The sequence below is a fragment of the Schistocerca americana genome, chromosome 1 (assembly GCF_021461395.2).
Source record: "Schistocerca americana isolate TAMUIC-IGC-003095 chromosome 1, iqSchAmer2.1, whole genome shotgun sequence".
Lineage (NCBI taxonomy): Eukaryota > Metazoa > Arthropoda > Insecta > Orthoptera > Acrididae > Schistocerca > Schistocerca americana.
The window spans coordinates 168,312,713-168,331,011 of record NC_060119.1 but is presented as its reverse complement, the minus strand read 5'-3'; the positions used below and the strand labels follow the sequence as shown (position 1 = coordinate 168,331,011).

The 18,299-nt window shown below is 38.1% G+C and overlaps 1 protein-coding gene across 1 annotated transcript in view; it reads left to right on the top strand.

Annotated features, from left to right (window-relative positions):
• The window catches only part of LOC124552186 (calcium-activated potassium channel slowpoke), an 881,186-nt gene that overhangs the window by 47,879 nt on the left and 815,008 nt on the right, over positions 1-18,299 (top strand). Inside the window, exons 4-5 of the mRNA XM_047126498.1 lie at positions 1,753-1,904; positions 2,037-2,204. Coding sequence (XP_046982454.1) covers positions 1,753-1,904; positions 2,037-2,204 — 320 coding nt within the window. The remainder of the gene's footprint in view (positions 1-1,752; positions 1,905-2,036; positions 2,205-18,299) is intronic.

Genomic DNA, 18,299 nt, shown 5'->3' with positions numbered 1-18,299 from the left:
AGAATGAAAGATGCAGTGAAAATATATAGTACCTCTGGACTCAGTCCTAGGCCCAGTACTGTTTTTAATGTATGTGGATAACCCTTTTGAACATATGGGACCCTAAAAATATCTTCTGTTTGCTGAAGATAGCGGAGTATTACTTTCTGCATCTAATATAGAAAATTCACAGTTAACAACAGAAAACTATATGATAAAACATCCAAAGTGTTTAAATGCAAATTAATTCTCCATAAAAGTTTCAGTTTTAATTTCCTTCCTCAATATGATCCAAATCATATCTGAGGAAGATTAAAAGAGATTGGGGAAAATGTTAGTTCTACAAAATTTTTATGTCTGTGTCTTTAGCAGTACTGTACACCTGTAAGTAACTTGCCAAAGAAATTCTCAGCTGTGTGCTCTTGTCTGAGGATATTAAAAACTACATTAAATAAACCAATAGTGGTGCAGATATACTATGCTCAGTTCCATTCACTTAGTTGGTATGGGTCATTTTCTGAGGAAATGCTACTCCAACCATAAAACCTAGTTATACCACAAAAAAGGTCACTAAGGGTAATTTGTGGGCTTAAAGAATGTTATCTTTGCAAGCACCATTTGCTGAGCTTAAAGTACCATGTTTGTTTACATGTGAAACTATCTTATTCACTTGGGGCTAATCTAGAATAAGGATGTATGCAGTTATGATTTCAGAGAACTGTCAGATAGTCACCAAATGTTTTCCAGAACATCATCCTATCAGAAAAATGTAATCCACAGTAGCGTCGCATTACACAGTAACACCACAAAAGGAATAAAAATTGCTCCTGAGACACTATTTTAAGAATAAAGTAGAGACATTTCTAATGAAGCCATGATTTTGTCCTGTACAAGAATTTCTAAATATGTAGAAATAGTAATTTTCTTCAAGTTTAGATAAGTCGGCTAAAAATAGTCGCACACTGTAACTTTTCACAGCTAGTATTTATTTCGTTGGTGATTTTTATTATACGGGCATCACTGCAGGACAGATTATTACAGACTTGTGTTGGCCCTACTGCTATTCTAGTCATGTATAACAATTGAGAACTTTGACTTAATAAAGAAATAAACAGGGATCAAAAAGCATTGTAGGTTCCTAAATGAAACATCAGTTGATAATGTAATATTGTGAATGAAGCTCCATTGTTGGAAGTGTAATAAAAACAGGCTTTTGTGAGGCAGAAATATTGCACACCAGTGTTGAAAAGTTCTTAATACTTTTACTTTCACACACCTAAGGCAATAATTGGCCAATCAGCTGCAAAGAAATGTTACATGTCACTAATTGCACTGACATAAATTGTATCATTTATCAACTGTTCATACAACAGCATGATTTTTTTTATGGCTGTGCAATACATGATTTTACTGATGTGTAAAAATTTCTTTTAGCATATTGTAATAATTTTATAAATAAAAGAAGTCAGCAGACTCGTCACAGTTTAAGAAAGATAAAAATAATGGAGTTTTTATCACCACTTCTGAATTATTTGGGTGTCTCGTGCCATAATTTTTCGAGCCTGGCAGTATGTGAATCTCAACTGCAGTTAACAAATTGATCTAGTCTATTGCCTTTGATTAATTGTGGGTAATTTAGTTTCCACATCCGCTAAGAGTATGTATATAATACAGTATAACTGTAACTCTTGTTTGTGTTTCATTGTTTGTCCCTCTTGATAAGAGTTTTGCATGTAATAGTTTATGTCTGACCATTGTTTATTATCCACACAGGTTTAAGATTCCTAAGGGCATTGCGCCTAATGACTGTACCAGATATTCTACAATATCTTAATATCCTGAAGACTTCAAGTTCCATTCGCCTTGCACAACTTGTGTCAATATTCATTTCTGTATGGCTCACGGCTGCTGGAATTATTCACCTGGTAGGTAGTATGTATGTAACAGAAGTAAGTGGCTTTTTTTGTTCTAGATTAAACTAAATGTATGTTGTTGGTTATTCTGTTTCTATGTTGAAATAAGCTGGTATGGAGAAATACTGTTTTCAATTTCTGCAGCTGGAAAACTCTGGTGATCCATTGGACTTCAAAAATCCAAATCATCTCTCATATTGGACATGCGTTTATTTTCTTATTGTTACAATGTCTACTGTTGGATATGGTGATGTTTACTGTCAGACTGTTCTTGGAAGAACATTTCTCGTATTTTTTTTACTCGTCGGTTTGGTAAGTAGATAATTCTTGAGTAAAAACAATATTAATTTGATAATTATTTATTATGAAACATGTAGTATGTTTCCAGTCTTACATAAGGTTCAAACAAAATATTTCTTGTTAGAAAAATGAGAGTCATTCCTCCTGTAAGCAATTTTTCTTACTTTTTCCTGAAAGAGAAACCACCAACAATGAAATAATCATGAAAAAAATGCAATTTTGTTCCCTGACAACAAACATGACCATGTGGTACTGTCACTCAATGAGGCCTTCCAACCAGTACAGCAGTATTACAAGCATAAACTAAGTTTACCACAAGCTGTAAGTCACAACTTCAAATCAAACTTGTAGGTGGTGTTTTTGACATATTAGTTGTCAAGCTGCTTTGATTGGAGACCACACACATTGGTTATCACTGATAGCAGAAATTAATTATAAAGTTCCCAAGTGACATATCCCTTAAATGTGTGATTTGTAACATCCTAGTGAACAGGCAAACAAGGAAAGGAATGAGGGCTGCTGAACAACAGATGAGTAACTTATGATTTCACTTTACGTCACAAGAATGTGCTGAAGAGATAATATTCTGCTGAGTTAGTGATGACAGTAGATTTCACAGCAGCAATATTCTCGAGGAGACACAAAAGTGTCATATATTGTAATGTTAATATTGTACTTTAGAATGTCTAATGGAATCAGGTAGTCACTTCATTGTCCACTAGATGTGTGCAAAACAGTACTTGAAAGGGGTGGGGGGTAGGTTCAGTTGTGGTTCTAGTAGGTGAGTTGCAACTCGCAGCACTGATGCTTGTTTGCTGACCGCTGTTGTTACTTATAATTTCAGTAGATACACATGCAGTAAATTGAATTTAATATCATTTGACTAGCATTTTGGTGCAACCACACAAGTAGACATGATTAATTCTCTGTATATTCTGTATTTAAGGAAGAATTGTGCAGCTGTTTTCTCATTAAGAAATTGCGTTTGAATATTGTGAGAAGATAGTGTTATGCCTTGTGTAACAAGGAGAAACATTACCAGCCCTTATAAGAATTAGATACCAGCAGGGTCATGGTCTATAGAGGCAGTCGTTTATCATTTTGTGATGCTAATGCAGCTTTTGGTCAGAACCCCATGACAGTCATGAATAGGGAATGCAACATTTCATAGGCTCCTGTGACTAGTGCCTGAGAGGGAAGGTATAAAGTTGGTGTACTTTTAAATGGATGGTGGAACAAAGACTGGAGTGTTACGGATTATCTGCACGGTGACTGTGCACCAAACAACAACATAGGAAATGCAGGTGGCACATGCACATCGTCTTTTCAGACAAGTCCTGATCCTGCATACAGGATCATGAAGGATGTATCCATGTTTGGAGGCTTTGAGGAAAACGAACATTGCCAGAGTGTATTTGTTGTTGTCATACAAGCCAAGAACTTGGCATGACAGTATGAGAAGCCATCAGGTACACAACATAATCACCTTTCCTTCATAAAGTCAGTATTCTGGACAGCATGTGTTACATTTCTGGCATAAGAAGGTTGGTGGCTGTACTCTTTCTTAGAGGTCTCTGTGACACTATCTTTCAAGATAATACGAGACAGCATGTTGCCCATGCTGTCCTGACCTCTGTTGACACAGAGTTTGTGACTGTTGAGTAGTGTAGTCGTAGCAGATGAGGAATTTTGCATTCAAGGTAGAGAAATTAAAAAAAAACCTAGTGTAGACATTCTAAGACACCCTCCTTAACCTACAAGAAGGAGATGACGTTTTGCTATGTAGTGGAGCTTGTGAGAATTTTTGACATTGAATATGCAGATGCAGCAGCATAGTATAAAGCAGCACAGTATAAAGTTCCTCCACAAACGCTACCTTGCTCTATAAGCTTGTATTATTTGGTTGATTTGTGGCTAGAAGTCGGGGGCAAAAAGCTGCAGTTGATTAAGTTGACTACGTGGCATAGCCTTTTCCAGTCAGAGCAAAAATCTGTTTACTCACCTACGGATTGGATACTGCTCTTTGATGCATGATTTCTTTGTGTGGAGGAAAAAGAACCACCACTGCATGCCTGTGGCATACAAACATCAGATGGCAAGCAGTTTGCCGGCAAGAGGGAGCCCAAGGTTTGAAACAGGACAAACCATTTCTTTTAAGGGATAATCAGTGTTTAATAAAGTACAACAAATCATTGTCTTTTGTCCCAGCTCATACCAAAAATGGTGGAAAGGAACAATTAGCTCCTCAGGCTGGGTTATAATGGCTAAGATTTACAAGTTGTCTATATATTGTAGCTATTCATATATAATTGGGCAGCCTTATGCAATCTACTTTTTTTAGAGTTTTTTAATGTATTATTTGATTATTGATTATTTTACTGTATGATTTTTTTGTTAGGGAATTTTAAATGTTTATGAGTAAGCACCAGTGACCATGGTGTTAGGTGCTCTTATCCCAAACAAAAACACCCCTACACATTATTACTCTCAGGTATTTGTAACAAATGACTGCTTCTAGTTCTAACTCATTCGTTATGAAACCAAAGGATACAACAGTAAATGAAATATTGACCTTCTAATTTCTCTTCATGAGAACCACTTGCCATTCTTTGCACTAGGATGATATTTTGTTGATATAACTGGAAATTGTTGCAACTTTAATAGGAAAAAACTACTTATAGACACCAACATCATCTTTGGAGAGTGTGATATTGCAAATAATACTGACTGCCAAGTCATTGATGCATAATGTGAACAATGAGTCTCTTACACTTCTCTTTGGCACATGGAGTATTACTTATATGTCTGTAGATCAGTCTACATCCAGAATAATGTGCTCCATTCTGTCCTGTCAAGTAATTTTTAATCCACCATACACTTTGGTAGTTATCTTATAGAAACTTCTTTTCTTTAGTTGGCACCTGGGTGTTACTGGTACATAACCTTTTTGAAAGTCAAGAAACTCACAACAGAATCTACCTAACCCCTGTTTATGGTCCAGAGGTAGAAGTCTGTGCAGGTAAGGAAAATGCTATCTGCACCACATCCCCAAGACTATCAGTCACATCTGCATCTGTAGCTGCAGATTCCTTATTCACATTCACTCCCACAGATAGTCAAATTTTGTGAAGCAATTTAATCTGACAGTGCTCTGGCAGAAGGTATGTGCCTGGTGTGAGTTTTTGTCTACTGTAGTTCAATTCGGTTTTGTTGTGAATTGAGGCTAGATATATTTCGTAGTTGTCATATCAGATTTCATCTCATATTTTGCATTTAAAAGTGGTGGAAAACATATTTGTTCATAATTTATGCAGAAAGCCATTTGATGCAAGAAATTTCATACCCGACTTTTAACATTTTAATCATGGGTCTCATAACTCAGGTAACTATATGCCCATATTGTAGTACTACATGGCCAGCACATTCTCGATACAGTCAACAAATAAAAACATAATGTTCATAATTACTGAAGCAGATTTTGCAAATTTTTCTGTAGACTATTTTCACTGCCATGAGAAGTCAAATGAGATTGTGGTGCAAGTTGTCACATGTTGAATATTGTTAAAAGTTTGTCACATAGTTGGTTTATCATACCTAAATAAATTACCACAATTACAAACTGTGTCAATTTGTTATTCCTTTCACTGTAACAAGCATTGTATTGTGTACTTTTAAATATACTTGACACAAACATAGATTCACTAGTATTGTTGTTGTTGTTGTGGTCTTCAGTCAAGAGACTGGTTTTGCACAGCTCCCCATGCTACTCTATCCTGTGCAAACTTCTTCACCTCTGAGTAGCTACTGCAACCTACATCCTTCTGAATCTGCTTAGTGTATTTTAACTCTGGGTCTTCCTCTATGATTTTTACCCTCCATGCTTCCCTCCAATACTAATTTGGTGATCCCTTGATGTCTCAGAACGTGTCCTACCAACCGATCCCTTCTTTTAGTCAGGTTGTACCACAAATTCCTCTTCTCCCCAATTCTATTCAGCACCTTATCATTAGTTATGTGATCTAGCCATCTAATCTTCAGCATTCTCCTGTAGCACCACATTTTGAAAGCTTATATTCTTTTCTTGTCTAAACTATTTATCGTCCATGTTTTGCTTCCGTATGTGGCCACACTCAATACAGATACTTTCAGAAAAGACTTCCTGACATTTAAAAAAAATATGTACTTGAAGTTAACAAATTTCTCTTCTTCAGAAACGCTTTCCTTGCCAGACCCAGAGTACTTTTTATATCCTCTCTACTTCGACCATCATCAGTTATTTTGCTCCCCAGATAGTAAAACTCATCTACTACCTGAAGTGTCTCATTTACTAATCTAATTCCCTCGGCATCACCTGATTTAATTCAACTACATTCAACTACCCTCATTTTGCTTTTGTTGATGTACATCTTATATCCTCCTCTCAAGACACCATCCATTCTGTTCAATTGCTGTTCCAGTTCCTTTGCTGTGTCATCAGCAAACCTCAAAGTTTTTATTTCTTCTCCCTTGATTTTAATTCCTTCTCCAAATTTTTCTCTTGTATCCTTTACTTCTTGCTCAATATACAGATTGAATAACATCGGGGATAGGCTACAACCCTCTCTCACTCCCTTTTCAACCACTCCTTCCTTTTCATGTCCATCGACTCTTACAACTGCCATCTGATTTCTGTACAAATTGTAAATAGTCTTTCGCTCCCTGTATTTTACCCCTGTCACATTCAGAATTTGAAAGAGAGTATTCCATTCAACACTGTCAATGCTCACTCTAAGTCTACAAATGCTAGAAATGTAGGTTTGCCTTTCCTTAATCTATCTTCTGAGGTAAGTCATAGGGACAGTATTGCCTCACGTGTTCCAACATTTCTACAGAATCCAAACTGATCTTCCACAAGGTCAGCTTTTACCAATTTTTCCATTCGCCTGTAAAGAATTTGTGGTAATATTTTGCAGCCATGACTTATTAAACTGATAGTTCGGTAATTTTCACAACTGTCGACACATGCTTTGCTTGGGATTGGAATTATTATATTCTTCTTCAAGTCTGAGGGTATTTCGCTTGTCTCATACGTCTTGCTAACCAGATGGTAGAGTTTTGTCAGGGCTGATTCTCCCAAGGGTATCAGTAGTTCTAATGGAATGTTTTCTACACCCGGGGCATTGTTTTAACTTAGGACTTTCAGTGCTCTGTCTTACTCTTCACTCAGTATCGTATCTTCCATTTCATCTTTATCTATGTCCTCTTCCATCTCCGTAACATGTCCCTCAAGTATATCACCCTTCTATAGACCCTGTATATACTTTTTCCCCCTTTCTGCTTTCCCTTCTTTGCTTAGAACTAAGTTTCCATCTGAGATCTTGATATTCAGACAGGTAGTGCTCTTTCCTCCAAAGATCTCCTTCATTTTCCTGTAGACAGTATCTGTCTTACCCCTAGTGATATATGCATCTGCATGCTGACATTTGTTCTGTAGCCATCCTTGCTTACTCATTTTGCACTTCCTGTTGATCTCATTTTTGAGATGCTTGTATTCATTTTCGCCTGCTTCATTTACTGCATTTTTATATTTTCTCCTTTCATCAGTTGTATTACCATATTTACTCGAATCTAAGACGCACTCGAATCTAAGCCACACCTGAAAAATGAGACTCGAAATCAAGAAAAAAAAAAAAAATCCCGAATCTAAGCCGCAACTGAAATTTGAGACTCAAAATTCAAGGGGAGAGAAAAGTTTTAGGCCGCACCTTCAAATCGAAACTAAGTTGGTCCATTGTAATATGAGACACAATTTAGATCGAATGAAAGACGATACAGCTACAATAGTTTGGTTCGAGTCGTAAGCTTAGCAGTTAAGCTTTACCAGGTAGCCATTGCTATGCGTCAGGCGCTCCGTCCGTATTTATACGGGTACCCTTCCTTTTTCACGTGCTTCGTCTGGTTTGAATCGATTGCTTATTTTGCTTTGATCTAGTAAGTGCCGTTTTCTTTGTTATAGGTGTTTACGTCACTCTAAGCTGAAAATGCATTACTGTACTGCGTCATGCATTGTTTGTCGCATTCTGATAGTGCGTGTTTACGGCCTGTCGCCGCCCGCGGCATGGCTTGCTTTTGTGCACGCTACCGCCGCTTACGATTAAAAAAAGAGAGAAATTGTCTCATTAGCAAAACAATGGCAAGTGACTGCTACTTGTTGTTACTTACACTGCTGCTTTCTTTGATAATGATCAACAAGAACCAAATAATAGACTGCGTATTACAGAACATGTTCTGAACGAGAGTTAGGCGAAAATTTTTCTCCGTTTGAAAATCTTTGCGGCCGCTTCTTTAGTAAATCAAATTCTGCACAGAAATTAGTCATTTTAGATTTAAAAATCTAGTCAGTTGCCGTGCTTCATTTCTGACCGTATCACTATTAGGCATAAAAATAATACGAATATAAACAGGACACGATACGTATTTTCTTCCGCGTTTGCTGTTGTCTCACTCTAGTTTCGTAGTTTATTAGGCAGACGGGATGTAAATGAGATAGCAACAACAGGAAAGAATACATGGCAAAATGCTTATATTCGTATTATTCTTATGGTGAAGAGAATACTGCATGTGATTCACATTTCATCAGGTTCCTATTAGCAACAGTCTTGCCAGTCGGATTTTTGTAGTACATTGAAATTCTGCTACTTTCGAAGATGAACAATACGTAATTTGTATTTACTTCGTTGGATAATGTATGAAAATGCAGTGGTCAAAACTCGGGGCGGAGAAAAAAAAGCTCGTCTTCCACCTTTTTTTTTATTTATTTACTGATTCAGAGGTTTTGGCGCCAGCCTACACAGCATGCCTGTGTAGCGCTACATACATTCGACGGCAGAAGTTAGTTGTGGCGGCACCTACCAACATTTTTCAGAACTTCCGCTTGCTTTGCACTCGATTCTAAGCTGCAGGCGGTTTTTTGGATTACAAAAACCGGAAAAAAAGTGCGGCTTAGATTCGAGTAAATACGGTAAATATCTCTTCCATTACCCAATGATTTCTACTAGCCCTCGCCTTTTTACCTACTTGATCCTCTACTGCCTTCACTATTTCATCTTTCAAAGCTACCCATTCTTCTTCTACTGTATTTCTTTCCCCTGTATTTGTCAATTATTCCCTAATGCTCTCACTGAAACTCTCTACAGCCTCTGAGTCTTTAAATTTATCCAGGTCCCATCTGTTTAAATTCCTATCTTTTTGCAGTTTCTTCAGTTTTAATCTACAACTCATAGCCAATAAATTGTGGTCAGAGCCCACATCTGCCCCTGGAAATGTCTTACAATTAAAAACCTGGTTCCTAAATCTCTGTGTTACCATTATATAATCTATCTGAAACCTTCCAGTGTCTACAGCCTCTTCCACATATACAACCTTCTTTCATGTTTCTTAAACAAAGTGTTAGCTATGATTAAGTTATGCTTTGAGCAAAATTCTACCAGGCGGCTTCCTCCAGTCCATATTCACCTACTACATTTCCTTCTCTTCCTGTTCCTACTACTGAACTCCAGTCCCCCATGACTATTAAATTTTTGTCTCCCTTAAGCATCTGAATAATTTCTTTTATTGCGTCATACATTTCTTCACACTCTTCATTGTGTGTGGAGCTAGTTGGCATATAAACTTGTACTACTGTGGTAGGTGTTGGCTTTGTGTCTGTCTTGGTAACAATAATGCGTTCACTATGCTGTTCATAGAAGATTATCCACACTCCTATTTTTTATTCATTATTAAACTTACTCCTGCGTTACCATTATTTGATTTTGTATTTATAACCATGTATTCACTAGACCAGAAGTCTTGTTCCTCCTGCCACCAAACCTCACTAATTCCCACTATATCTAGCTTCAACCTATCCATTTTCATTTTTAAATTTTCTAACCTACCTGCCTGATTAAGGGATGTGATATTCCACACTCTGGTCCGTAGAATGCCAGTTTTGTTTCTCCTGATAATGACGTCCTCCTGAGCAATCCCTGCTCTGAGACCTGAATGGGGGCTATTCTACCTCCAGAATATTTTACCCAGGAGGACACCTTCATCATTTAACCATACAGTAAAACTGCATGCCCTCAGGAAAAATTATGGCTGTAGTTCCCCTTGCTTTCAGAAGTTCACAGTACCAGCACAGCAAGGCCTTTTTGGTTAAAGTTACAATGCCAGATTAGTCGATGATCCAGACTGTTGCCTCCGCAACTACTGAAAACACTGCTGCCCCTCTTCAGGAACCTCACATTTATCTGAGCTGTCAACAGGTAACCCCCCTCCCCTCCATTGTGGTTGCACCTATGGCGCTGCTTTATGTATCGCTGAGGAACGCAAGCCTACCTAGCATCGGCAGGGTCCATGGTTCATGGGAATATTATTTATGGTGTGTGTGATTAACAAATGGGAGTGAGATCTTGAAATGAAAATTCCAAAAATAGCTTGTCCTAGAAGACCCCACTTATCAGGTTGTGGTTGCTTTTTGAAATTGTGTATGTGAGCTCTACTACTGCAAAATAAATACAGATTAGTCAGATATAAGGTAGTTGTTTATACGATGGAGCCAGAATGTGAATTTAGAGGTGTAGAAAACCAGAAAGAACACGCCACTTTCTTTAGCACTTGCAAATGTTAGCAATGCATATATCCTTTCCAAGGCACTGCTCAGTCAGACCTACATAGTGGTACTTGTTCTACATGTGTAATAGTAATAGTCTTGAAAATCATTACTATAATTATGTTGTAGGAAAGTTCTTTTAGAGTGTAAATACTTTTGGATTAAAGATCACTCATCAAAAAACAGAAGCATTGAGATAGCCACATACAAGAGAAACAAAATTTGCTAGATTTTGAAGTTATCCTTTGATGAGTTACAATAAAACACACACACACACACACATACACACACGCCTCTGTGCCTATGTGGTGCCATTAGTAGTGGTTTGTTTCTTAGCAGGTGGACTGATTTGCCATTTGTAGTGCTTTGTTTTTTTTAGCAGGTGGACTGATTGTGGTTGGGGTGTTGTCTGGTGGGTGGTTAGAGTGAGAGGGAGGCAGGGAGAGGGACTGGGGTGGGTGGCTATCAGCTTGGAGGGAGGCAGTTGGTTTGCCAGCTAGGAATGTGGGAAGGAAGGTATGGCAGGTATATGGTCTTGGTATGTAATACATGATTGTAGGTACCAGCAGAGAGTGACACGTGCTGAAGGTGACATGGGAAAATGAATTTGGAGGGGGTGTCAAGACTGATGAAAGCAAAACTGTTGTGTGGAGGGTGCAGGGACAGTGGGTTACTTGAGACTGAGGCCAGCACAATTACAGGAGTGGAGGATGCATTGTAAGGATGACTCCCATCTGCGTAGTTCAGAGGAAGTGGTGGTGGAGGGAAGGATTTAGATGCCCCAGGTTGTTACACAGCCATTAAAGTTGAGCATGTTGTGTCACAGGGTGCTCAACTTTTCTCTTTGCAACACCTTGGTGATGGACATTCATCCTGGTGGTCACCTGGTTGGTAGTCATACTGACAAAGATATGTGCAGTGTTTCCAGCAGAGGTGTTGTATGACATGACTGCTCTTACAGTTGGTCCAGTCTCTGATGTGGTAGGAACAGTGTGTGACAGGAATGGAGTAGGTGGTGTTGCGTGCATGGATGGGCAGGTCTTGCACCTTGGTCATCCACATTCAGTGCTATCCTTTCTTCCTGCCTGTGGCAAGAGTTGGGAGTGAGTGGGGCATAGGGATGGAATAGGATGTCATGTCAGTTGGACGTGTGACAGATCACTACTTACGAGGGATGGGAAGGACTTTGGGTAGGATGTGAAATAATCAAAGCTCTGGAGAAGGATATAGTTTAGCTGTTCTAGCCCAGGGTGATGCTGGGCGACAGGCACTGTTCTGTAACTGATTCTTGGGGATGATGGAAGAGTTGGGAATCTGTATGATATTGCGTGGGAAGAATCTGTTTGTGGTCTAAGTTTGGGGGTACTGCCTGCCTGTGAAGGCCTTTGTGAGGCATTTGGCATACTGGGCACTGTAGATGTGCCTTGTTTAGTCCACATGGGAGGGAGTTTTTGGTGTGGAAAGGAAGGCAGCTGTCAAAATGCAGGTACTGTTGGTTGTTAGTGGGTTCAATTTGGACAGAAGTGTGGATGGAGCCATCAAAGAGGTTAAGGTCAATGTTCAGGAAGGAGACACTTAAGGTAGAGGCGACCCAGATGAATAAGATGAAAGACAACATGTTGAGGTTAGAAGGAATGAAAACAGAGTGTCTTGGCCCTGAGACCAGATCATGAAGATATCATCAATGAACCTTACCCAGATGTGGATTTAAGAGTTTTGGGAGGCCAGGAAGGTTTTCTGTAGACAGCTCATAAACATGTGGGTGCCCATGGATGTGCTGCAGAATTGTTACCTTCCCCTCAAATGAAAAGTAGTTTTGTGTCAGGATGTAGTTGGCAAGGATTGAGCAGCATGGAGAGCTGCATCAAACCAGTCTCAGGACTGAAGACTACAACAACAACAACAACAACAACAACAACATAGTGGGCAAAGTGTATAAGGAATTAGATGGTGGGTTTGGAGTTTGAGGGATGTTGGGAAAGATTATGTTCGATAGTGGAAAGACCATGGACATAAGGCATGTTGGTGCATAGAGAGGTGGCATCATCAGAGATGGGAAGTGGCCCAGGAGGTAAAGGGTTGGGAATGATGGAAAGTCAGCGAAGCAAGTGGATAGTATCTTCGATATGGGAGGCTAAATTTTGGGCAGTTGGTTGGAGATCAATGAGGGCTGAAATTCATTCAGTGTGGGGCACAATAACCACCTACAATGGCTTGTGTAGTATTGTTGGGTTTGTGGATTTTGTGGTTTGTGTGTGTGTGTGTGTGTGTGTGTGAAGTGTCATAGCAATGGACTCAGGTGAGAGCCTCTGGGAAGGGTCTATAGATTTCAACAGGGATTGAGGGTTGTGTTGGACTTCTGGGATGGAATCACTTTGGCAGAGCTTGTAGATGGAGTTGTCAGATGTTTGGCAGATGCTTCCCTTCAGGTAGTCACTGTGACTCATCACAGCAGTGGTGGAACCTTTGTCTGCAGGGAGAATGTTTAGGTCAGGATCTGTTTCCAGGTTGCCTGCGGCTGTCCTTTCTTCTGCTGAAATGTTAGTATTCTTAGGAAGGAGCCTGGGGAAGGATGTTGAGGTCAAGTTGGAGGTAAGAAATTCCTGGAAGGTGACCAGTCGATGGTTTGGTGGGAGAGGGGGGGGGGGGGGGGGGGAGGGGTGGAGGCAAGGATCATGATTGGGATTAAGTTGGCTTTGGTTGGAGGGAGTGGTGGCAAGGAAGTGTTTCTTCTGTAGGGATTGGGAGAAGAAGAGTATCCAGCATGTTCATACCTGGATGTAGAGCTGAAGACAAGGCCTTTGGGTAGGACTGAAACTTGTGTGGGACTGAAATTTTTGGTGGAAAGGTTAACAACAGTGTTTAAGATTTGCTTGGGTGTTGGGTTTTGTGGATTGTTGGGAGGGAGTTTTGGAGGATAATGAGTAGGAATGGTGTTGATGGATAGTGGTAACACAAGATGGGAGTAGATTCAACAGATATGACAGTTTATAGAACTGGTGTCTGGAATGCTCCTCTAGGTGCTGAGAGCAAAGGTTCCAATTTGAGATATATTTTGTGCGTAGTAAGGTTTGTACAGTAATAGTATCTTGTGGAAGGAGTAGAGGTGATTGTGGGATGCCTGTCCCAGGGAGAGATGTTTCATCAACCAGGTTTATGAGGGATAGGGACTGACGGAATCTGTAAGGGTTTAGACCATTTAGAGAATTCTGTGGTTTATACAGTGTTGATGTAACAGAAAGTGGGACTGTGTTTTAGCTAGGGAATGGAATACATGTCTGAACTGGTGCAGAAAGGTGAAGTAGGGGTCCATTAAGATAGTGATGGTGTCAGGGAAATTGAAAATGACATAGGAAATGGGCAAGTGTAAACATTAGAAACAAAAAAACTGCCAAATTTTCTTTCTTTGTGTGTGTGTGTGTGTGTGTGTGTGTGTGTGTGTGTGTGTGTGTGCCTCAACAACTCAATGCTTCTCCTTTTCAGTGATTAGTCTCCTTTGATCCAACAATAATAACTATTATTAAGAAGTAATTTAAGCAGCAATTTATGGCACTTTGCTTATTAAATTATGCAAACTATTATATATTTGAGACCAGGTTGTTGCAACAGTGGCATGGCCATCAAGCAACAGTATTCTGGAGCACTCATTTCAGTGGCTTGGAGCCAGTGTGGTGAAGGATGTAAATTTTTATTTTGTTTCATAATACTTCACAAGGCTGATTTTGAAGTGAAATGTTCTTACTGGGGGCAGTAAAAATACTAAAAATATCTTGAAAGAGGTCTCTAATATAAAAATTACAGGGAAAAACATAACTTTTAGATTAAATAGATCCTTCTTCCGTCTAGTGCTACTTCAGACTCTGTAAAAAAAAGAAAACAAATGAAAAATTTAAAAATAATACTGGTAACTTGATTAATGGCAGAAGAGGAGAAACTGTACAGGTAACAGCTTAGTTTAAACAATGGAAAATCCTGGGTGGAATGTAACAATATTGTGAAAAGGAAGGTTGCTACTACCATACAGTGGAGATGCTGAGTTGCAGATAGGCACAACAACAGGATTGTCACAAATATTAATGAAGGCCTTAACGGCCAAAAGCTATATTTGTGACAGTCTTTTTGTTGCTCCTATCTGTGACTTGGCATCTCCACTATATGGTGAGTAGCAACTTTCCTTATTCACATTATTGTAACTGTTTAGTTTGCAAGATTACTGATCAGGAAGATATCATCCTCAATCATCTGTGTCCTCAAAGATATGCATCAGTCCTGCATTATTCATCCCACAGTAGAGAAACTCCTCTCAGATTGTGCACAGGATGCTGGAATGCAGTGTCTAAAATACATCTGTTTGAAAAGATGTTAATACATGTTTCACATCCACTCAAGCCAACTGTAAGGTCGCAGATTTGTCACTGATACATTTCGAAATTTCATCTGCAGCGTTGTCAACATTATCTCCCAATGAATTTTCAGATTCACTGAAAAAATCATCAGGTTTATGGATATGATCTCATTATTTTTGAACTCTGGGCACTTTCTTGCAACATAATTCCTAGTGTCCTTTATAACTTCATCTTTCTCAGCACTGCTAAGAAACTAACTTTTGTATTTAGGATTTAAGAAGCTTACAAGTTTGTGTGTTGTTTGTATTTTCCACTTACTGAGTTTTTTCTAGAAAGAACAACAGCTTCAACTTCTCAAGAAATCCATTTCCAAATGCTACTTTGAAAGGTAGAATGTCTTTGCTGACAAAATTGATGAACTTTTTTGCTTCGGCTACTGTCAGATTCAGTGAGATTTTAAGAATTTCTCTCTTACAATTAAAAAAAAGGAGGAATTATACTACATTGCCCAGCCTCACACCCATGCTTTAACAAATTTGAAGGAAGGAAGATTTGGGAGATTACAATTTAACATCCTGTCGACATCAAGGTCATTAGAGACAGAGTAGAAGCTCAGACTGATTCAAGGATGGGGTAAAAAATTGGCCGTGCCATGTAAGGAAACATCCCAGCGTTTGCTGAGGGGTGTTTTGGGGAAATCGGGAAAAACCTATCAGGATGGCCGGATGCAGTTTTACTTCAGTGTGAAACTTTGAAGTCCCAGTTCTATGTCCAGTACAAGAATACACCTTTTTATGTGCAAAAGAAGCCACTGTATCTTTGATTTTCTGTTCTCCATCCATTTCATATTGTTAATTGGAGGTTTCAATTTGGTTTCTTGCAATAATGTGAAATCATCTTGTTTTGCCATGCATTAAATTATGTCCATTGTTCGTTTTAGTAAACCATTCTCACTAATGTTGACTCTGACACACTCGTTATGTGTTCTCTCAATCACTGTAAAGCATTAACTGGAGGCAGCAGAAACTTGGTAACTTGCATCAGCACTGAAGTTTGAGTTCTACAGTAACTTGATATAAATTTGAATCTTGTTACCGAGATTTTCAACATCTCCGTATCCTGTTTTGGGAGCTTTCTTCTCATTACTCCATCAAAACATTTAACATAGCATATGCAATGAAGATATTAAAATTGCATTCTACCTTTCCTCAGCAATATGCTTCATCAAAAAAACATTGTTGTTGTGGGATCTCCCTTTAAAAAGCTTGCTATGTTCTTCAAGTAATATATTCTCAAAAGTTTGCCACTTGCCTCCAACAAGTATGTGGAAAGCTTTCATTCAGAGTTTAAGAGACACATTCCTCTGTAGTTGTTGAGATTAGTGCTGTCTCCTATCTTGAGTATGGGAATTATTACATCTAAATTACTGATAGATTTCGGGTTTACCTTGATACAGGAAAGACACAATGGACAACAATCAACAAACAGGAATGATAATCAATGACAAATGAAAACTATCGGTTATGTGATATATTAATAATGTGCTACATAGTGTCTTTTTTTCTTTCTGCGTGTGATTCATCTAAGTATGAACTGTCTTTAATAACTGGCTTTATAAAATTGGACTGTTACCAGCAATATGGATGGAAATAGTCATTTTAGACACCCTTTATTGTGAATAGAATGGCTAAAAGCATCAACACGTGGTACAGTAATGAGGACTCCATTTATATAGTTACCATTGATTTGTAAAGTGCAGTTTCAGATAGAGATACGTTTTTCTAATACCAAAATTTATATTGCCTTCTGTAATAGACATCTTGTGGTGATTTTTTTCAAAATTAAATAAATAAACATAGAAGAGCACAAAATAATTGTACAAATGTCCAGTAAGACATTAATGCAGTATCAGACTAGGTCTAAATTTAGAGATATTTCAAGCTATGCACTTTATAATATGTACTGTGCTTTGCCTATAAGAGTTATTGAGACAAAAATTTTGCAAATCAGGCACAGAAGTACCTGTCAACCACAGTGAGTGGAGCTGTGATGAACAATAGAACTGGACAAAACATGTAACAGGCTCCGGTTCGTTGGTAGACTCTATTTAAAATGCTTACAAAATGTGTACTGAAATTCTAGTATTACACGAGTTCATAATTTAGTTTGACTAACTGGGGATGCGTATATTAAAGCAAGTGTATTGTAAATGGTTTCTGATTTGTCTGACTGTTGTGGGAATGTCACTGTAAAATATGAATTGGCAAACACTTAAAGAATGTTCCCAAATATCTCACAAAAACTAACCTAGAAAATTAGGAGAATTTCTGTAATGTTGCAATCTACAAATATTCCTCATCCCTCCTTACCAAATTAGACTGATAGCAGCTCAAAGAAAAGCATATCAGTAGTCACTCTTGCTACTCTTAATTCATGAACAGAATAGTAAAAATCACAAACATATGGTAACAAAATGAATACTCCAAGTCATATGTCTATTAGTGATTTGGGAAGTGCACTTTTGGGTAGTTACATTTCATAAATACCTAAGATTATGTTGCCTTCTGTAACAAATGTGTTGTGGTCTCTTTCTTCCAGGAAACCGTCTTAGGTGAAACTGGAAACATACTACATGTTCTATTATGTACAATTATTGTCTTACATCATTGCTGATATATTAAGATTATTTATATCATACGTTGGTAATTTAAGTTGAATGTTGGTGTCTATGAAATAGTTCTAGGATATATAGTATTAAGTTACTCAGAATTCTAACTTTTAAATTTTTTCATGTGACTATGAATTCTGCAGTAATACATATCACCTCATAAAGCTCAAAACCCTTTAGCCATTAAGTGCTGTAATGTTTAACAAACTTTCAGAAAAATTAGTGGATGGAAAATATGATTTTATATTATGAAATATGTTGTCTATTTAAGATTTTAGAGATTGACAGCCTTAAACATTCTGATTACTGACAACCAAAAGTTAAAACAGCATGCAATCCTTTTTCTTGTAAGCTTAATCTTACATTACCAAATTCAGTTATGTGATGTGCATACTTTGTCAGTACAATGTGTTATTTAAAAAAAAAAAAATGCTCGTTTTTAGTCTTGGTTAGAAACATTTTTT